The sequence below is a fragment of the Wasmannia auropunctata genome, unplaced genomic scaffold (assembly GCF_000956235.1).
Source record: "Wasmannia auropunctata unplaced genomic scaffold, wasmannia.A_1.0 LD336078.1, whole genome shotgun sequence".
NCBI lineage: Eukaryota > Metazoa > Arthropoda > Insecta > Hymenoptera > Formicidae > Wasmannia > Wasmannia auropunctata.
In genome coordinates, this window is record NW_012026812.1 from 1,711,736 (window position 1) to 1,731,471 (window position 19,736).

The 19,736-nt window shown below is 39.3% G+C and overlaps 4 protein-coding genes across 10 annotated transcripts in view; 1 reads left to right on the forward strand and 3 right to left on the reverse strand.

Moving 5' to 3' along the window:
• LOC105448775 (regucalcin-like) overlaps window positions 1-5,793 on the reverse strand; it is a 19,445-nt gene extending 13,652 nt beyond the window's left edge. Inside the window, exons 1-6 of one of the 2 annotated variants that reach the window (XM_011687533.1) lie at window positions 3,160-3,537; window positions 2,289-2,461; window positions 2,002-2,208; window positions 1,713-1,925; window positions 1,465-1,577; window positions 207-556 (exon numbers count right to left, since the gene is read on the reverse strand). In XM_011687533.1, the coding sequence (XP_011685835.1) occupies window positions 320-556; window positions 1,465-1,577; window positions 1,713-1,925; window positions 2,002-2,208; window positions 2,289-2,461; window positions 3,160-3,167 (951 nt within the window). In that variant the 5' untranslated portion in view covers window positions 3,168-3,537 and the 3' untranslated portion in view covers window positions 207-319. Of the gene's footprint in view, window positions 1-206; window positions 557-1,464; window positions 1,578-1,712; window positions 1,926-2,001; window positions 2,209-2,288; window positions 2,462-3,159; window positions 3,538-5,572 lie in introns of those variants that run through there. The other variant, XM_011687534.1, reaches the window with a different exon arrangement.
• Window positions 5,794-7,804: 2,011 nt separating this feature from the next.
• LOC105448781 (protein transport protein Sec61 subunit alpha) lies at window positions 7,805-12,099 on the forward strand. Its single transcript, XM_011687541.1, has 8 exons — window positions 7,805-8,005; window positions 8,259-8,326; window positions 8,919-8,984; window positions 9,070-9,280; window positions 9,374-9,631; window positions 9,739-9,905; window positions 10,082-10,471; window positions 10,555-12,099. The coding sequence occupies exons 1-8, from the start codon at window positions 7,999-8,001 to the stop codon at window positions 10,816-10,818; spliced, it is 1,431 nt and encodes a 476-aa protein (XP_011685843.1). The 5' UTR covers window positions 7,805-7,998; the 3' UTR covers window positions 10,819-12,099.
• A 367-nt stretch (window positions 12,100-12,466) lies between these two features.
• Window positions 12,467-16,736, reverse strand: LOC105448782 (integrator complex subunit 5). Its single transcript, XM_011687542.1, has 11 exons — window positions 16,347-16,736; window positions 16,126-16,255; window positions 15,635-16,044; window positions 15,418-15,553; window positions 14,576-15,245; window positions 14,251-14,495; window positions 13,974-14,179; window positions 13,726-13,872; window positions 13,497-13,637; window positions 12,892-13,152; window positions 12,467-12,804 (listed from the first exon to the last, which is right to left on the reverse strand). Exons 1-11 carry the CDS (start codon window positions 16,566-16,568, stop codon window positions 12,583-12,585), a joined length of 2,790 nt encoding a protein of 929 aa, XP_011685844.1. The 5' UTR covers window positions 16,569-16,736; the 3' UTR covers window positions 12,467-12,582.
• Window positions 16,737-17,264: 528 nt separating this feature from the next.
• LOC105448784 (protein anon-73B1) lies at window positions 17,265-19,427 on the reverse strand. 6 transcript variants are annotated; one of them, XM_011687544.1, is made up of 3 exons: window positions 19,126-19,427; window positions 17,915-18,128; window positions 17,265-17,842 (listed from the first exon to the last, which is right to left on the reverse strand). In XM_011687544.1, exons 2-3 carry the CDS (start codon window positions 18,083-18,085, stop codon window positions 17,744-17,746), a joined length of 270 nt encoding a protein of 89 aa, XP_011685846.1. In that variant the 5' UTR covers window positions 18,086-18,128; window positions 19,126-19,427; the 3' UTR covers window positions 17,265-17,743. The 6 variants fall into 6 exon arrangements, with proteins under 6 accessions (XP_011685846.1, XP_011685845.1, XP_011685847.1 ...); XM_011687543.1 differs by lacking the exon at window positions 19,126-19,427 and adding an exon at window positions 18,847-19,119; XM_011687545.1 differs by lacking the exon at window positions 19,126-19,427 and adding an exon at window positions 18,537-18,839.
• Between the last annotated feature and the right edge of the window lie 309 nt (window positions 19,428-19,736).

Consider the following 19,736-nt stretch of genomic DNA (forward strand, 5'->3'; position numbering starts at 1 on the left):
TACGCGAAGATAAATTGCGCGAGCTTTCACGACGAGGCGCATGCGATATCGCGAGATATGAGAACAGTTTTAGGAAATGTTATGTAAACATTTTAAGTTTAGTATTCGCTGCATATAGTAACTGAATTCGTGCAATAAATAATAATAACAAGCGTTTCGGTGTTCCTTTGTACGTGTATATTCGGCTTAACGAAAAAAAAAAATACTTTTTAGGAGAACCGTTAAGAATTTTTAATTTCAACATAAAATTTAGGAATACAACAAATTTTCGCGCAAGATGTGCCTTCAGGCCTCTTTTCAGAACTATTTCGATTTTTTTTTAATCCATCCTCACAAACGAATTCGAGAGAATTCCACGAACTCCTAGGTTTTTTACCGCGAATACAGAACCAGCGTGAGGAGTCGCATTTCGTTGCTTTGCAGTTAAATTGTGGCCCGATGTGGTCACGTACAAAGTATCCAGAAGCGGACCGCCGAACATGGCACTGGTTACGTTTTCAGCTGGGATCTTAACTTTGCGTAACATCTTTCCTGTTCTCGGATCCACGTGTATGACCTATAAATAAAACACAAGATCAATAAGATGTTCCTAATACTGAAATGATAACATTCATCGATTAAGGCTGTAAGTACAATGGAAGAAATATTAGGAATAGGAATAAATATAAGAATTTCATTTTATCCGAAATCGTGTACTGTGGAATACACGAATTCTGATGATTGAAATTCTTAAATTTATTCCTGTTCGTAATATTTCCTTCATTGCTCACGTCTAAAGTGACGAACTTCACATAAGTCTCTCAGCCACGTTGTAATGGAAATAATTGCGTCAGTTGCAATTATTTTGTGGCTTTTTTCCTCAAGGAAACGCGCAATGTTATCTGCTTGATAATGCAAGTTGTTAACTCCTTGTGCAGTATTTCGAGCAGAAAAATAACGAAAAATAATACGTAGTTATTTTGCCGCAATAGCCACGTTATGCATTTTATATGCGTTTTGTACAAACTTACTTCGAGTAAAGTCAAATTAGAATACAGAAATCAATTGCGCGTAAAATTTACTCTATTCCAATGTAACGATGGCTAATTTTCATGGATTTAGAAAACTCCAATAATTTTCATGAATATTTTTTTACATTACATTTTCTATATATATTTATACTACATATATATTTGAGCTGCTAAATTTATTTATGATATGTTCAATGAATCAAGAGAACATTTCAAATTAATATCCAGGGAAAACATTAATTTTACAAAAAAATATACTTCAAGTTGATGTAACAACAGATTACAAAAGACGCATTTAATGACTTCAGCTTTGCTACAAATGTAAAATAGTATTTCTTTCTTTAATATTACTTATAATGAAATTAAAAACATTATACATATATATATAATTTATAGAATATTATATTACAATTCGTCAATCTTTAAATGTCGCTCACTTTACATTATAACTTACGTGATGTCCACCAAATACTGCTATCCAAAGATTGCCATCTGCATCTATGGTCATTCCATCGGGTACTCCTTTCACATCGGTAGTGTTGAGATTGAATACAATCCTCTTGTTAGCTGAAATAAAAAAAAGCTATAAGCTTACACACTCCCTAATTTCTATTATTAAATTGTACGCTCCACGATTATTTTCAGCATACGACGTACACTTTCTTGTAATAATTTTGAATGGAAAACCTAGTAAAATCTTACATATTGTTCCACTATTCGGATCGTAATCATACGCTGCAACCTGACGAGTAGGTGAGTCAATATAGTAGAAGGTGTTGTCTTCAATATTCCATGCCAATCCGTTACTTATCGAAACCGGCGATATTTCCTTCATAGGCTTAAGCTTGTCGTCAACGCGATACAACGTTCCTAGATTGGGAGCTATCACTCCATTGACTTCGTTACCCATAGTACCTGTGAAAAATATTAATCGTTGCAGATCAACAGGTCACATTAATCTCAGTTAATCGTGAGATATTTTCCAGTTTACCAAGCCAAAATCTTCCATACGAGTCCACCTTGCCGTCATTGACCCTTGTGTCAGACTGAGCAGAGTCGAGCGAACACAACACTGTGACGTTCCCCAATTCATCTTCGTCCGCGTCCCACGTAACGAGAACAACATCTTTTCCCGCACCTGCTACAAACTGGTCAGTCGTGTCATCCACGGGTATAACAACTCCAATAGGCCCGTGATCTGAAAGAGTATCGGAACTTACAAATTTGCTATAAATTCAACGAAACATAGGAAAGCTCGTAAGGTATATGAAATCTTACCTATGTGCACGCTCTTCACATCACCTGTTGCAGGATCTAACCTGCGTATGTACTGATTGTATATGTCAACGAAATATAACTTTTGGGTGCGATGGTCCCAGTGAGGGCCTTCGGAAAGGCCGTAAGCATCTGTCACCTTCTCAACTTCCACTCTATCACTTTTACATGCCTCCCTGCAAACAGATTGCGATACTTGCGTTATACACATGCATCCTGTAAGGTTAGAAAACTTAAAAAAAAAAACTGATGGTCAATATAAATTATATCACTCTTGCTGCAGTTACCTATTTATAATTCTAATTATTAGCGGTCAGTAATACACAGATTATGTACATACACGTAACAATTGCAATTGTTTTGAAGTTCAATGCCCTCATTATTTCAATCAATTTCAATCAATGGAAATGTCAGCTGTGTTTACGTGACGCGACACGCCAGATTTCCGGCACAAGAATAACATGCGAGTAATATTAATAATAGTCTTTATAAATACCAGCCTGTGTCATTCAACAAAACATCAACAATAGAGCTGTCATTATATTGTCATTATTAAAACAACAAAGTTTGTTTTTCCGGCTATACTCGGCGGCACTTGCACTTCCTACGTTCGAAACAAAACGTCAAAGTTTAAAGGAGAGAGACGAAATAAAAAAGTGCAATTAAAAAGAACAGTCGCCCGTCTATTTTTTTTTCACGCCATGTAAACACACTTTTGCACTCTTCGGTATTTTTATCTTCGCGTTCGCTTATACGTTTTCAATTCGAGAAAGATATAGAGGAGGTGCAGAAAGGCGCAAGAAGCAGGTGCAAGACGGATCTATGATCGATCTGTCAAAACAAGTTACGTAACAAGTTGATATTATATATTTACGTGGTCATTTTCTTCGAGTGATATTCGTTCGGGGAGCCGGGGTTGCGAGTTGCGGAGTGAAAAGCCGAAAATCGAATTGCTGACGTTGCGTGACAATAAATCGTCGCAAACGAACGACAGCGAGTGTCCAGGAGGAGCGAGCTGAGGCGAATGGATTAAACTCACGCGCGCGGAGAATTACATCGATTATTGCCTCGAATTACCAGCAATCATCCCGACGACGACGGCCGCTGAGCGGCAAAATACACGGCGACGGCTATTTCATTATAACGTGATAAAACTGCACCGATAAGAACTATAATATACTTGTTTTGATTATTCCAGTCGAAAGGGTTATCGTAAATGCAACACGCGCGCGCGTTTCAGTCAAAGGGTTATCGAGATGTAAATATTCGTTACATTGCGAAGCCTCTCGCGGGACGACTTCGACCGGACTCCGATTAACTTTGATCAGCGATCATAATTGACCTGCAGAATGTCTCGTAGCAAAATTTCTGAAATTGAGATTTCTGAACTTCTGTTCCAAACATAAAAATAAAAACATAAAAATAAATTTTTAATTTAATTCTAGTAGTTCTAATTTTCCGTGTTAAAATACCACAATAGCTTAATTGATAAATTAAATTAATTGATAAATCACTTAATCAGATCACCGGGTTAATCGAAGTTTGATCAGTTACTATATTATAACGTCCATTTCTACCTTCAATAATGTAGATTAATTTTTCTCGATTTTTTAACTTAATTGTACTCGTTGTTTTTTTCTTAGAATTCAAGAAAAATAAGTAATTAGTCGTCTTCCGTGAGCATGGCATGGCATGCCACCGAAAATGCACTTCTAGACATTAATTTCGACGACCGTTAATTGTTCATGTACAATAATATACCTTGAGAAAACCCGCTAACGTTTAAAAAAAAATGAAAACACGAGATCAATACGTCTTTGCTAATATTGAAATGATAACATTTAACGATTAATATTGAAATGATAACATTTAACGATTAAAAGGCTGTGAGCACGATGGAAAAAATATTACGAACAAAAATAAGTATATAAGAATTTTATTTTATTATCAGAAATCGTGTACTGTGGAATACGCGAGTTTTAATGATTGAAATTTATTCCTATTCGTAATATTTCCTTCATTGCTCACGGCCTAAGACTTTTGTACAATTTTTGAGCCACGCTAATTGTGGAAGTAATTGCGATTATTTTGTGATTTTTTTTCAAGGAAACTTGCACAATTATTACCTGCTAGAAATGCAAATTGTTAGCTCTTTATGCACGATGATATTTCAAGTAGAAAAATAACAAAATATAACATATAGTTATTTTGCCGCAATAGCCACGTTATGCATTTTATATAAACGTACTTCGAATAAAGTTAAATTAGAATACAGAAATCAATTGCGCATAAAATCTACTCAATTCCAATGCAACGATAGATGGCTGATTTATACATCAAAGTTTCTCTTTAAAATATATTTTTATATTAGCAGTAATAATTATAGAATTATTTATGAAAATAGATCTTTGTACGTATTATTTCTGTAATATCACGTTTTCTAAAGATTGCGCAATATATGCTTATTTCTCTTGATCCGAAAAAATATTTTTTTAATACGTGATGTTTACAAAATGAGATTATTTCATGTATGTGTGATTCATAAAACGTTTGATTATGAACAACATTCGTTCAAAGTAATCAACAATTCAGTTTAAATATTACAAATAAAAAAAATTTAGAGACGCTATCTCTCATAGCTGAATACAAAAGACTTATCCAGTCTGTCTCTATAAAAAAAACTGAATACAAAGGATTGCGTGGACAGAGAGATAGAAATGTGCGGTTTTTCCAATTTTTGAAAAAATTATTTGCGATAAGAATGCAAGTATTCCCATTGCAAGTACTTTTTTTTAAATAACGATTATTATTCTATTGATAAGGTTCAAAATTGCGGCTCGAATGACTCAGCTCAATGCACATTTATGATGAAAATTTAACCGGTTTCTCTCCTTAATTGTGTCTATTTCCAGGAAGCCGTAACATAGTTAGACACGTTTTATCTTTGATTAACGATTTTTTTTGTGAAAAAATATTTTTATCTCGTAGAATAATCTTGATAAAGATAAGCCAGTTTAAATACTCGACACAACTCGACAGCACTCTTTGGATGCTATGCTTCATCTCACAATACAAATATTATACATAGATTTTATTACATATTATAACAATGTTATATTACGTCTATAGTTTTAATCGAAAAATCCAGCTGCGAAAACTCAGCTTTCGTTTCTCGTTGTCTCTCGACAGGAGAATAAATATTGCTTAATGTACGGCTTCCTTTTATTAAACGTGTGAGTACGTGTTGACACCTCGTCAATTTGTGGATGCAATGTCCTTTCACTTACCCGCCACGGACGAGGGCGACGAGAACGCACGCCAGGGACACGTATTTACAAATTGCTCTTCTCATGACGTGGATACTTTAGAGTGTCGTAGTGCGCGATTGGAAAGGAATAGGCTCAGGGTATAGGCTGAAAAGAACAAGTAAAATCTAAACGCACACCGGCTTCTTATATACAAGCTCTCCTACTTTACACGGTTTCGTCGACACCTGCGAAGAAATATCGCTGCTCGCCACGGACGGATGAATATCGGCACGGTACACACAATAAATGACCAACGCAAATTATACTCTTTCCCATTTTTTTTCTTCTCTTTTGACAGTTCGCGAAATCGTTGATGTTGATCGCGTGTTATCGCGTCATTTAACGTGAAAATGAAATATTTCGAACGATCGATATTACTTAACGATAATGATCTTCGACGGTGAAAGACCGTGGATATTGATTTATAATTTCGTTATACGCGAAGATAAATTGCGCGAGCTTTCACGACGAGGCGTGTGCGATATCGTGAGGCGTGAGAACAATTTTATGTAGGAGATGTTACGTGAACATTTTTGTACCCGCGATTTTGACATACTTTATTAGATTTCAAAAATTTTTTCGCGTTAGAAATGTTTTTCTTCCAAGAGGAATACATGTCTGAGGAAATGCGTAACGTACGTGTAAGCGCTATTGAATGAGATTGAGTTATGTATCTAAATATAATGCAAATCATCGCGCACGTCGGACTTATGCAAATTAGCGCTCCGTAAAGGAGTGTCTGATACATCATTTCCTGATCTGCCGCAGTAGTAAATCTTGTACATTTGATATTGGCAAGATGAGCAATCCGTAAACTGTGGAAGAAATAAAATATTTATAACAGATTTGTAAAAAATTATGAAAAATTTCACGTAATAATTAATGATAATTAAAATTGAATAAATCATAAATATAATATTAGCTGTGGATATGCGCGTGTATGTAAATGAAAGCGAAGATAACGAAAGTGATAAATTAGTCAATTGTAACAAGTCATTTGTTATACAGGCCATCATACGTTTCTTGATTTGCATAAAATATGAGCCCTTGACCGATATGTACGGATGTTCAATCATGCGAACGCTTAAGAGGGAAACAACGTAGCAAATTGTGTAATTTTTACTTGGTATAAAAATTTAGCAGTGTTGTACATACAAACTGCGGCACACAGAGGCATATTTTTTTAATTGCAATTGCAATTTATGCAAATTATACAGATTCTCTGGAAATTCCGAAGAACAATCTCGATAGCAATTTTTGAATTCTCGATAGCAATTTTTTTAGAATATTTAGAATATAAATACATTCATAATTTTCTTATTTTTAGACATTAATTTATAGAAATAATTAGAAACAGTACAGTAGAAGAAAAAGAATCTTACATAAAAGAGAGAGAGAGAGAGAGAGAGAGACAGAGAGATTTCTCTGGAAATTCCGAAAAACAACTCTTCATTAAATTCTCGATAGCAATTTTTTTAAGAATATTTAAAATATAAATTTAATACGTTCATAATTTTCTTATTTTTAGACATTAATTTATAGAAATAAGGAACGGTACAATAGAAGAAAAATAATCTTACATAAAAGAGAGATTGGGAGAGAATTAATATATTGATAAAAAATGATCTCGTAATATAATAAATGATACTTAAAGTAATTGCTATACTACATTCGAGTTACAGAAAGTTATGTGCATCGTTTTATTATACATATGATAAATTGCTTGATATCATAATCTTTTTTACTTATAAGCGCAGAGAGAAATTAAGTAAACGATAATGCGAATGTCAATAAGGCGTTCAATTAAAAATGTAGAGAGGCTATATAAGACTTCGCTGCATTAAATAAAATTGAAAATGCATTAAAGAAAATTGCGAGTCTTATAATTATAAATAAAGTATAATTATCTTCTTCAAAAACATTCGAATATTTTTACAGCTAAATTTAGCGTTTGACGTAGCGCGGAAAATTTTTCGAACCTACTGTTATGCAACCCGTCGTGTACCGCTGTATTTCGAAACCCGCTTATCAAGCGATTCACGAAAATTTACCCGAGGTCGATATAATACCCAAGTTTCTCATAAATATACTCCCCTTGGATAACGCCGGGGTGCCACGTGTGATTATCGACCGGCGCGCCGCGCCATCTGGCGCCGGGCGCGGGAGCGCGTGCGAAAGCGCGCCGGCCAACATCATCAGGTCACGTGACACTGGCATATTGATACGTGTCGGCGGGGTGAGCCACGACTCGCGCTACGCTCTGCCAGTCGTGCATACGCGGCCGCGTTCGTGCGCTTGGATGAGAGGCTACTTTGCGAGACGGTGTCGATTCACGGGGATCCTGTGAGGGAAGGTCACTCGATCCGCGGTGCTTAGGACAGTCGTGTCGACGGAACGCAGCCAGGATGGGATGTGAGTATATGTCGCCCACCCGCGCGCGCGTTCGCGAGCCTGGAGAAATTAAAGGGCCAGCCGCCGGATCTCTTTTTTTTCAAGTGCAATCCGCGGGATTCGCCGTTCGCCGCAAACCCCGCGCGCCGCGCTCTCTCGTTTCTTCACGCGCGTGTAACCTCCTCTCGGCGCAAACATATTGCTGGCGATACGCGAATCGCGCCCGGTCGCACGCGGACAGCCGCTAAACCGCCCTCAACCCTTCTGCTTTCAGTCAAATTTCTCGAGGTGATAAAGCCGTTCTGCAGCATACTGCCGGAAATAGCGAAGCCGCAACGGAAGGTAAGCCGCCCGCACGCGACGTACGTACAGTGCGCTATTTCCGTCTCGCTCTTGTATTTACAGTTTCGTGTACCGTTTTTCCCAAATCGCGCCCCGATCGTCCCGGGCGTGCGTAAGTGTGGGACGAGACGGAGTACTCCCGTCACCATCTGTTTACGATGCACACTGTCCGTATAGAGCGTGGAATTGTTTCCATCTCAAGCTAAGAGGCTCTCCTTGATACCTTTCTCCTGACAAGCTCCTATTTACTGTGTCCCTTAATGTGTCTTTACAATATTTACAATATCTTTGATTGATGGTGGCTGGGTCACTCGAGATATTCATTAATTTTCAAAGATCGCTCGTACATACCCTCTAAATCGCAAGGATGTAAAAGATCTGATACTTGAAAACTGCCTTTTTTTTTAACTTCTGTTTCACGTATTATATTTATATGCGGAGCGACCTTTTGATTATCTAATAGAGCAAAGAATGACTCAGCCATAATCCTCCGAAGGATGCATCCTCCGAGGGTTAATTTATCTTATCATAAGATAGTTACAGTCAGAGGAATTATAAGATAGATCCATGATGTTTCTGCATCTCTCCATAGATCCAGTTCAGAGAAAAAGTACTATGGACAGCGATCACGTTGTTTATCTTCTTAGTATGCTGTCAGGTGAGCTAATAGATCTTCATATTTGACTTGCAGAATACTGTTGATAAGGCAAATAAATGTAAACGCATAATATTGTCACTTTCAGATTCCACTGTTCGGTATCATGTCTTCGGACAGCGCGGATCCGTTCTACTGGATTCGCGTGATACTCGCGTCGAACAGAGGCACCCTCATGGAATTGGGCATCTCGCCGATCGTTACTTCGGGTCTCATCATGCAACTGCTCCACGGCGCGAAGATTATCGAGGTCGGCGATACGCCGAAGGATAGAGCGTTATTCAACGGCGCGCAGAAATGTAATTGCATAAGTTTTAATGTACTATCGTTAAATTTTAATGTATTGCTTTTAAATGAGGCGTAAGTGACGTTTTTTTTTTTTCTACGTACAGTATTCGGCATGGTTATTACCGTCGGACAGGCCATCGTTTACGTAATGACCGGGATGTACGGAGATCCGACTGAAATTGGAGCTGGCGTCTGCCTCCTGATTATCATCCAGTTATTCGTCGCTGGTCTTATCGTGTTGCTGTTGGACGAGCTTCTCCAGAAGGGATATGGATTGGGAAGTGGAATCTCTCTCTTCATCGCCACCAATATTTGCGAGACCATTGTCTGGAAGGCCTTTTCGCCGGCCACGGTCAACACCGGTAATTTTCTCGTTATTATGGAAGAAAAAACTATAATATGTAGAAATGTTCTTCCCGTGTTCATCTAACTTTGATAAACTAAAATTACATTTCTGTATGTTCAACAGGTCGTGGCACAGAATTTGAAGGAGCCGTAATCGCGCTGTTCCACTTGCTGGCCACCAGGCAGGACAAAGTCCGAGCCCTCCGAGAAGCTTTCTACAGACAGAATCTTCCAAATCTGATGAACCTCCTCGCCACCATTCTAGTGTTCGCTATCGTTATATACTTCCAGGTAATAAAAATTACACAGATCCAAGTAATATGAATTGCACAGATAAATCACAGGGCGTTTGCACTTGCTTTAAAATTTATATATATATATATATAAATTAGTAATTGCTGATCTTTCAAAGATCTTACGAGACCGTGAGTGACTGGTCTCTAAAAATCAAATCGGTTCATTTTCAGGGCTTCCGTGTGGATCTTCCGATCAAATCCGCCAGATATCGCGGCCAGTACAGCAGCTATCCGATCAAACTGTTTTACACCAGCAACATCCCGATTATCCTGCAGTCGGCCTTGGTGTCCAACTTGTACGTCATCTCTCAGATGCTGGCCGTCAAGTTCCAAGGGAATCTTATAGTGAATCTGCTGGGCGTGTGGTCGGACGTGGGTGGCGGAGGGCCCGCGAGATCGTATCCGGTGGGCGGATTATGTTATTACCTATCACCTCCAGAATCGGTCGGCCACATCGTTCAGGATCCTGTCCACGCCGTACTCTACATTCTCTTCATGCTCGGCTCGTGCGCTTTCTTCTCCAAGACGTGGATCGAGGTCTCCGGAAGTTCGGCAAAGGACGTCAGTATAACTTTCTCCGCTCTAAAGCGGTATAATCCTCCCGTAATATAAAAATTTACGATATGCATCATTGAACTTTTTAGGTTGCTAAACAACTGAGAGAGCAGCAGATGGTGATGCGGGGCCACAGAGATAATTCCATGATCCGCGAATTAAATCGATATATTCCGACCGCCGCGGCGTTCGGCGGACTGTGTATCGGGGCTCTCTCCGTACTGGCGGACTTCTTGGGCGCGATCGGTTCCGGTACCGGTATCTTGCTCGCTGTCACAATCATATACCAATACTTCGAGATCTTTGTGAAGGAGCAAAGTGAAATGGGTGGCATGAGCACGTTACTCTTCTAAACTTAATTCACCTATAGACTTGAAAAGTGAACTTTTTTAATTCTGAAGAACTGAGTAATAATTTATTGTAAAGTAAGAGAGTCGGATTGGCAGCTGCGTGTTCCTGTCGAAAGCTCATAGAAATGATAAGACGAACACCAGCGCCAGAACGAAAGTTCCCCGTTGTTATACATAAAGTCGCACATATTTAACTTACCATTGGTATATATTGTTGATTCTCTGCTCAAAAGATTATACTGTCGATGACATTTCTTAAAATAAAAAAAAAACAAAGTCTATATGTGCTTCTTTTACACAGAATATACTAACGTGACCATTGACACACGCAATATATATACTTTGAAATCTATTTCCGGAGGCAACACTGTTTTTACATTGTATTCGCGAGATCTTTGTTCATGCGTTACCGCGAAAAAGAACGTGCCCTTTATTTTTTACATTAAACGTTATCGATTCTACGCTGTGTCAAACGGGTACACGAAGCACCAACTGATAGAGGCAAGATACTCTGACGGAGCGTAGAGAGAAAGAAAGAGAGAGAGTATGTAAGAACACACGAATGTAACAATTTATTGCTCGAAAAAACGCAAGCACGGAAGGTGCCCCCTCGCGCGCACCGCCGTGCTTGCGCGCGAGGATGTAATAATCTTTCGTACAACGAGCAGCGCGTGTACATAGTGAGAAAGTAATTGAATATTTTCAACATTTTTTACTAGCGTTTTTTGGGCTCTGTGATTTTGACGCAGGGACAGAGCCGCGTGAAGACTCAATGGCGTACAAGTGAGATCGCGACATTTATATATAATGAATTGAACCGATTTTGCATATTACGATTATACGAAATAATCATTTCCGTTTAGGACGAGACACCCACCTAGGGTAATTTCGTGCAGCAATTCGAACAGCGTTCGTTTCTCATCTTAGGTATCCATCCATTCCTGTATCGATAATAATACGAAGTTAATTAATATTTTTGTTTCTTATAATATTATTGTATTTAGGAGAGAGAGTGTGCTTTTATAAATATTGGAACACATGTATATTTTTCTTTTCGTCTTCCTTGTTTCATTCCTCAACATCGGTTTTTCATCGCACTTCGCTATGCATAATCTCTCATTACACGATTCACGATACTTTCCAAGAACAAATTTCTATCCATATTAATTGAGGGTTATAACGGCCGATTATATCATAAAAAGAAGGATCCGTGTATTATGTAATATGTTACATACTTAAAGCAGAATGTATACAAGAAACTAGTAAAGATTACTTCCTATTTTATACAGTGTGTGTGACTGTCATTTTCTACTTTATATTTAGGGTTGTTATAAAAAAAAAATATATATGAATTATAACTATTGTTATAGGATATCAATGTAACAGGGAGAAAAACAACTAAATGTCCAAATGTACTTACTGTTAATGGTGTTTAATACATGAAACCTGTGGAAATATTTAATCTTATTGTTAGTACTCATAATTTTGCAACACGAATGTGTTATGATACAAACTGATTTTCTCGCAAGCTAAGTATTTTGATAATATTGTATTAGCTAGTATTATCAAGACATGTAGCTCTCTGAAAAATTATGTATAAGTATATATTATAAGTAAAAAAAAAAAAAAAAATAGAAAAAGACTGGACAAATACAGTTTCATATATAATTTATCAATTATTATTAAGCGCGATTGATAGTATTTACAAAACGTGTACAATTAAAAATAATTTAAGTATATTGTTCCAAAAATATATTGCATTTTATATTACTGATTTTCATTGTAAAATAAGGTCGCGTATAGAGATCCTAAAGTGTGAATATTTGCCAATAATACTAAACGAAGAGTATCCGTGAAACGTGCGTTGGGTGAGGACATGTCGATGTCCCTCCAGGCTATGTTGGTGCCTTCATTTCGCGTAAATAGCGCTGGAGACGGCACGTTTTCGCGCATGTACGCCCACAAGCACTCTCTCATTATTGTGTTTATCTGCAATTGGAGCCATTAGCGAAATACAAAAATCCGAATGTGTGGATTTAATTGAAATCGTTTTTGCAACATTACGCGAAATTGTACCTGGTGAGGCTGTAAAACAGGTAGGATGTCCCTGATACTCGCCAGCGGCGGTGGTAATAATTGACCGAGTGCCATTATATTGACAAGCGAAACACCTTCCTCCGTGTTCCAATTGGCCATGACAGTCGCGGTAATGCCTCTCAGCAAAACTGAGCAATACGCTAACGCCGGCCTGTACCAGGCGGTCAGTTCTAATAACGTCCACAACAGAGGAACGTCCTTAAACTTGCGACGGATTTGTAAATCTCTTTCTATCGTGACCTGCCATAATTAAAATTATTATTCCATTAGATAACAATTATTTAGGAATGATGGATAGCTCAGTGCAGTCGCTTGTTAAATAAAAGATCTTGATTTCCGAATTTGCCATTTCTCATATTAGAATTTTGGAAAAATATTCTACTCTAATAAAAACAAAGTTTCCAAAACATAAATTTAATCTCAAGATATCTGAAGTCAAATATATCGCGTAAAATACTGTGTCTGCTCTTGAGGATAAAAACTTTTAATTGATAAGTGAAAGAGCGAACTGAAGACTGTGTATTAATGCAATATAACAGTAATTAATTAATTTTACTTGGCAAGTATTTAACGTAAATAATAACCTTTGTAAACTCCTCATCAGGCCACGGTAGACCGTTGTACATAACGTCAGGCGATACCAATTCAACTAACAACAAGCTAACCATTGTCAGAGCATCCAAGTTAATTGGATATCGATCTAATTCCTGGTTGCTGCAACAGGCCTGAAAATAATTCGAATTGAATGTTATAAGTATTCAATATAATATCTTGAGGTCTATTAAAATAATAAACCTTATCGTAATTTTCTACCTTTATAACATCTATTAACAACATTTTGTTTAAAGCAACGACTTCTTTATCGATCGAATTTTCCGGCGGAAGTCTTCGCGGACCCTGTCCTATTACACCAGCATGAAATACGGACGAATGTCGCTGCGCTAACATGGTACTCGTCACCTAAGATAAAATCATTTTTTTATTAAAATTGCAAAAGATTTCGAACGCGTATCGAAATATATTTTGCATATTATAGAATATACTTTATCCTGCCTTTATACCTGTTTGTGATTCTGATGTAATAATAGCATCTCTTCAAAACGAGGCTCGAATTTCTCCTTTGCGCCAAAATACTTGGCCTGCTCGCTATTGATACTGTTTCCTAGAATCTCCCTGAGCGCCAATACGCGTGCGGACGTGGAATAACACGTTAAATCCTTCAATAAGTGACACACCATTTTTACTCCTCGTTCCCTTTTTATAACATCTGAGAAATAAATTGTACTTTTATATACTTTGTTACTAAAAAGAAAATAAAGGCGTTAGAATTTTAATTACCAGTTTGAGCAATGCACGAAAAGAAATATTGTATGATCGCCCTCGTTAATTTCAGCATAAGCTCCATATCGAGGACTTGATCTTTTTCAGGAGTGCTCAACAGGTCCAACAGAGTAACGATGTCATTTGCCAAATCGAAGTCATCACTTCTCATCAGTAAACAAGATATTTGATATAAATTAGCTTGGAGGGCTCTGCTAATCATCTGTGACTGCAATATTTCCACCTTATTTGATTTTTCCCATCTAAATGAAACAGACGGATTCCAATTATTAAATTAAAGTGTAAAATGCCGTGAACACCATTTTAAACCGTCGACACTTACTTCAACATTATAATGAGATTCTTGAATAACTGTCTCGATCCCTCCTTATCTATGACACTTTTGTAGTGGATTTCTCTAATCGCTTGCTCCAAGACCTGCGTAAAGTAATCGATGCCAGCGAGCATATTTTCGGTTCCGGATTTACTCGTGGGAAACTGCACGACGTTGTTAGTGATGAGACGTATCAGGGCCGCGAGATGGAACATCGTTTGCGCCTTCATCAGCATGTAGGACGCCGTGGAGACGACTATGTTCGGATTCTGACTTCTGAGAAAGCACAACAGCCTGACGGCCGTTTGCACACGCAGCGGATTGGGATTCAGCAGCATCGGCACTATCAACGTTATCTCCTGCTTGATGGAGCTCAGCAGAAGGATGTTAGCGGAGTGCGGTCCGTGCGTTCTCAACAGGAGGTCGATCTCTTGCAGAATCAATTCCAGTATCTCCCGACAGACGTTCTTCACGTTCTGCGCCGCGTTGACGCTGTGATAGCCGACGTTGCTCGTGCTCAGACTCGTGTCCAGCAGTATGTTGATTATCTGCGACGCGCCTTGCTCGCATCCCAACATCAGGTGTACCATCAGGTCCATCAACGCCGCTGGCTGATTGTCGAAGTACCTACACCAGTCCGCCGCGAACAACGCCAGTCGCGGTATGATGTCCGGTCTCACTGTAAACATTTTTTTACAGTCACTCAATCGTAACGATAATGCAACTTTTCAATAATGTTATTTCAATGTATCAGGTTGGTCGGAAAGTCTTTTCGTATTTGAATTCGTTATAAAACGCGAAAAAAACTTTCTGGCCAATATTTTTAATACTTATTTCTATCAGAAACATACATATTTGTAATACATCGCTGGTTATTGCTTTCAACAGAGTCTGCGAGAGCGAGGCCAGATTCAGAAGAAACGGTACTGTCGCCAGTTTCTGCTTCTTGGTGTCTTCATCAAGACTCACGTCTTCCTCCAGACTCCACTAGAAGATTATTGCGAATATATTATATGCAACACAGAAATTCAAATCAGAGAAACACGTGACATGTGATTGTAGGCTTACCTCGAATAGGTCTAGCAGCGCCTTTCTAATATCTTGAAAGTGACTACCCGCCAAATGTCCCAGTATACCTACAACGGAATTTAACTTCGGATTCTTAACGTTATGCTCGTAGCCCATGGCGCAGAAGTCCTTCAGTCCGCACGACAGCACCCGAGTGATCACAGTGTTCGGAAAGCAGCTCCCCACGTGAGCGACCACCCAATCGAAGTACGGACTGTGCATCACGCTGGTGTCCAACAACGCCTTGATACAGGATTCCGTGTCGGAGTGCATAAGGCACTGCAGGCATTGCGCCGTGATGTCGATCAGAGTCCTCGTCGCGCGGCACGACATCCACTGCTGCAGAAAATCGTTGATGCCCGCGTTGACGGGCAAATTGCCGCGCTTCGCGTAGTCGGACGACAGCTTGCCTGCGTGGGAGAGGTGTATTACACTGTTGCGCATCCCAGAAACCTTGTGTGTACCGGCGCAACTGAGTGAAATGTACGTACCGAGCAGGTCCAAAGACCACGCGGATATGATGGGCGCCCACGCTTCTGGATTTCCATTGACGAAGCTGCTCAGGACGGCATGAATCTCCGCTATGATACTCTCCTCGTGTATCGGTGCGTTCTGATTTGTCTACGGAAATCACAATTTCGCCGTTATTGTCATATTTATACCTGATCTTTATTGCGCGAAAGGGTGAACCGGGTCGAGAGGTGCGCCTTACCTCGATCTGACGAACGTACTTCGTCACGGCGACGAAGAATACATTGCAAAAGTACTCGAGCACGGCTTCCCTCGCCGCGGGTACGTTTCTCAGCAAGGACAACGCCGTGCGCGTGACATCTTGCGTGTTCGTGCTGTGCGAGGAACGGACGGCACCGGAGATGAATTTTCTAACCTCGGCCAAGATGTCCTGGGGCGACGGGCTCGCCGTGTTGTGCAGCATTCTTGACGAATAATTAAATAACAATGCTCGAACTACGAGGCATCGTTCAATTGTGTTCGCATTTACAGCCAAATCAACGTAAATTCATCGCATAATCGCGCCGAGGGTACCGTGATTTTCTCGATCGAGAGGTTATGATATAAGTCACAGGGTTGTCAGGGTCCAGGATGTATTAAGAGAGGTTATGTTGTTACACGCGTCACGCAACACGTACAGGACGTATTTATTGTTAGAGGTTATGTTATAACCTATATAACGTATGTATAGGGTGGTCTCAAAATTCTTGTTTATTTCATAAGGAACTTTAGATATATATACACGTCTTTCTGTATTTCAAAAAATCTTCCCCGCGATTTTTATTATATAAAAGTTAGTTTTTTCCCTTACGTAGGATTAATTACGTAGAAATAAAAGGCTCGGTGCAAAAGCCCAGTCAGCTTTATTTTTTTTAAAACTACGATATTAAAAAGAAATTTTTTAAGTTGCCAATTAAGTATATTATACAAAATATTTTATGCAAATCATTGGAATATATATAGAGATCGCTTTGATACATGTATTTTTATTAAATAAACATGTTTTTGAATAAAAATAATTTTAATATGGTAATAATTTTTATAAGAAAAAATTTGTCTTAAATAAAGCTATCATCAGTTCTTTTACTCGATTTTTTAAAATAAAAATCAACAAACCAAATGTATCAAAATGTAATTTTATTCATCGATAAACAAATATTCTTATATTGATATTTTAATTTCAACAGTGTTGTCGTCAATATCGGGTTTCTTCCAAAAGGTATTTCTAGTGGTCTAATAATCGTTTCTTATATATACCAAAAAAAAGAAACATATATGGAACGTTCAATATGTTAAATCGAAAAGTCATTCCCATAAAAAAAACAAGCTGACTATAGTTTTTACACCGAGAATTGCAATTGTACTCACGGTTAAGAGTTAAAACAGAGATAATAATAGCTCTACGTTTAACAAGTAGAAATAAATTATATTACAATTATATACAAAGATTGTCATTACAAAAATTATAAAATATCCATTTAGCAAATAACTTAGATGAAAACGAGTTGAGGAATTATTCTAAAAGCCCGGAGCCTTTAAATGATCGTGAAGTATGAGAGTAGTACGTATATATTAGAGTATCGTCGCAGGAAAACGTCCTCAACGCCTCTTCTTCTTCTCCTGCTTTCGCGGCCGATGAGGTCTTCTCGGCGTCACCTGAGGACTGTTTTCAGAACATTCTACGTCGCTCGGATCGTCCTGCAATTACAAGAGTCATTGCTACGAGGGAAAGCCGCTGTCTTGGAAAACTGTGCGACAATCAGAAGGTACCTTCAAAGCTGCCACGCCGTCGGACGGACCGGCCTGATACGCGACTATAGCTACCAAGCACATGATTTGGAACACCGCACCTACGTAGAGGCCGAATCTCAACAGCTGTTCGAACAGAGTTTCCTCCGCTGGCAGTAAAAGGCGTTTAAACTGCGGATCCGCGTCAGCCATCTCTCTACGTATGAAAAGCACGCAGGCGTCAGATAATTTCCATCTGCGACATATTTTTAATGGAACATAAATTTATCACAATGAAAAGAATATAACGTATATATACATATATTTCTGAGGCTAGAAGTTTACTTTTGTCAAAGATATCTCAAGCAGAACAGCAGATTACGTTAAAACGAATGACGTTAAAATGAATCACTAATTGAAACACATTATTGAAACAATATGATTCAATAATTTCGGAGCTCTATTTATGTCATGATGCTTTTCGTTCTGCTTGGGATATCTATTTCACTTTAAATATGTACAGAGTATATACACTAATTCAGCTACAAAAAAAGAACAGATCAGGATGCCTATATCTAGAGCTCACTAATATATGCGTATTCGAGCGAACAGACGTACAGTCATGTTTTTTTTTATCGAACGATTTGCATAACAATAAGTATACCTCGGATGTCAACAATTTAAATCGCGCGACGGAGTTGAATTATTTCAATTGCAACGACGAACGCGTCATATCCGGACGAAAATCGCGGACGCGTATAATTATTCGAAACATTTCATTCGAGCATCAAGGTTCCTCCGACACGTCGTTTCTTTTGCTTTTCCGTTCTTTTCCCAATGATACTCCATTCTTTCTTTTTTTTGTTCAGATCCCCTCGCGCAACAATCGCCGCTTTCCTTCATTTCTCGCGCAAAGAGCCCTTCGCGCGGACTCCTCTTTCACGATCTACCATTCCGCCCATGACGGTACGTACCACATCGCGCCGCGTTAAAAAAAACGAGGACCCTCGATCGGCACGACCCGCTCAATCACGCTGGCACATGGTGTCCCGCGATATTTATGCGATATATATCTGTAGAGCGAGAAAATCAATAAACGGCGAGGCCGGCGATGACAGCCACGATCGCCGCCTCGCAGGTCTCTCCGGTCTCTCGCGCGTAGCTACGCGTGTCGCGTAACGATAGAGAGTAACCACACCAACATCGGGACGCTCATAAACGTATGTCGTGTGTGTATGTACACATATACGCACTACGCAACACGCTTTCCCAGCCACCGTCGTCAACGATCGTGAGACAATGAGACGAAACCTGTCATATCGACACGATGTAGCGAATTACAGATATAATCGCACAGATGGCTACTTCGCGGTCGCATATGCGTGTGCATTATCGTAATCGAGAAATGCGCAAGATATGAAATGTGTAAACCCAAGTGGAATATTTAATGTATGGGGGAGCTTTTCTATTTGGTGATACACAGGTCGACGCAAACATCGTTCTATCCCTTCTTAGCCGTTTAGCGAGTAACGAAGACAAAACGATACTTGTGTCAGCCTTAGCGTTGTGAAGCCATCCGCTCGGCTCGACTCGGCGGTGCCGCGGCTTAGCTCCCTAACGTTGGCAGCGCACGGATGTTCGGCGCTTGCCGCACTCGTCGACAGATGGCGCCGCGCGCGAACGGCGCGACATCTTCCCGCGGCTTCGGCTAGCTCGGCCCAAGTCGGGCGTCTGTCGTCGGTGTCGTTCGCGTGTGCAGATCTGCACGCGCTTCAATTCGAAATTGTCTCGATCGTTTACCGTCGCGTATTCGCGTCTTGATCGCGCTTGACGTCGCGCCGCGCCCCCGAGATTTCGACGATCG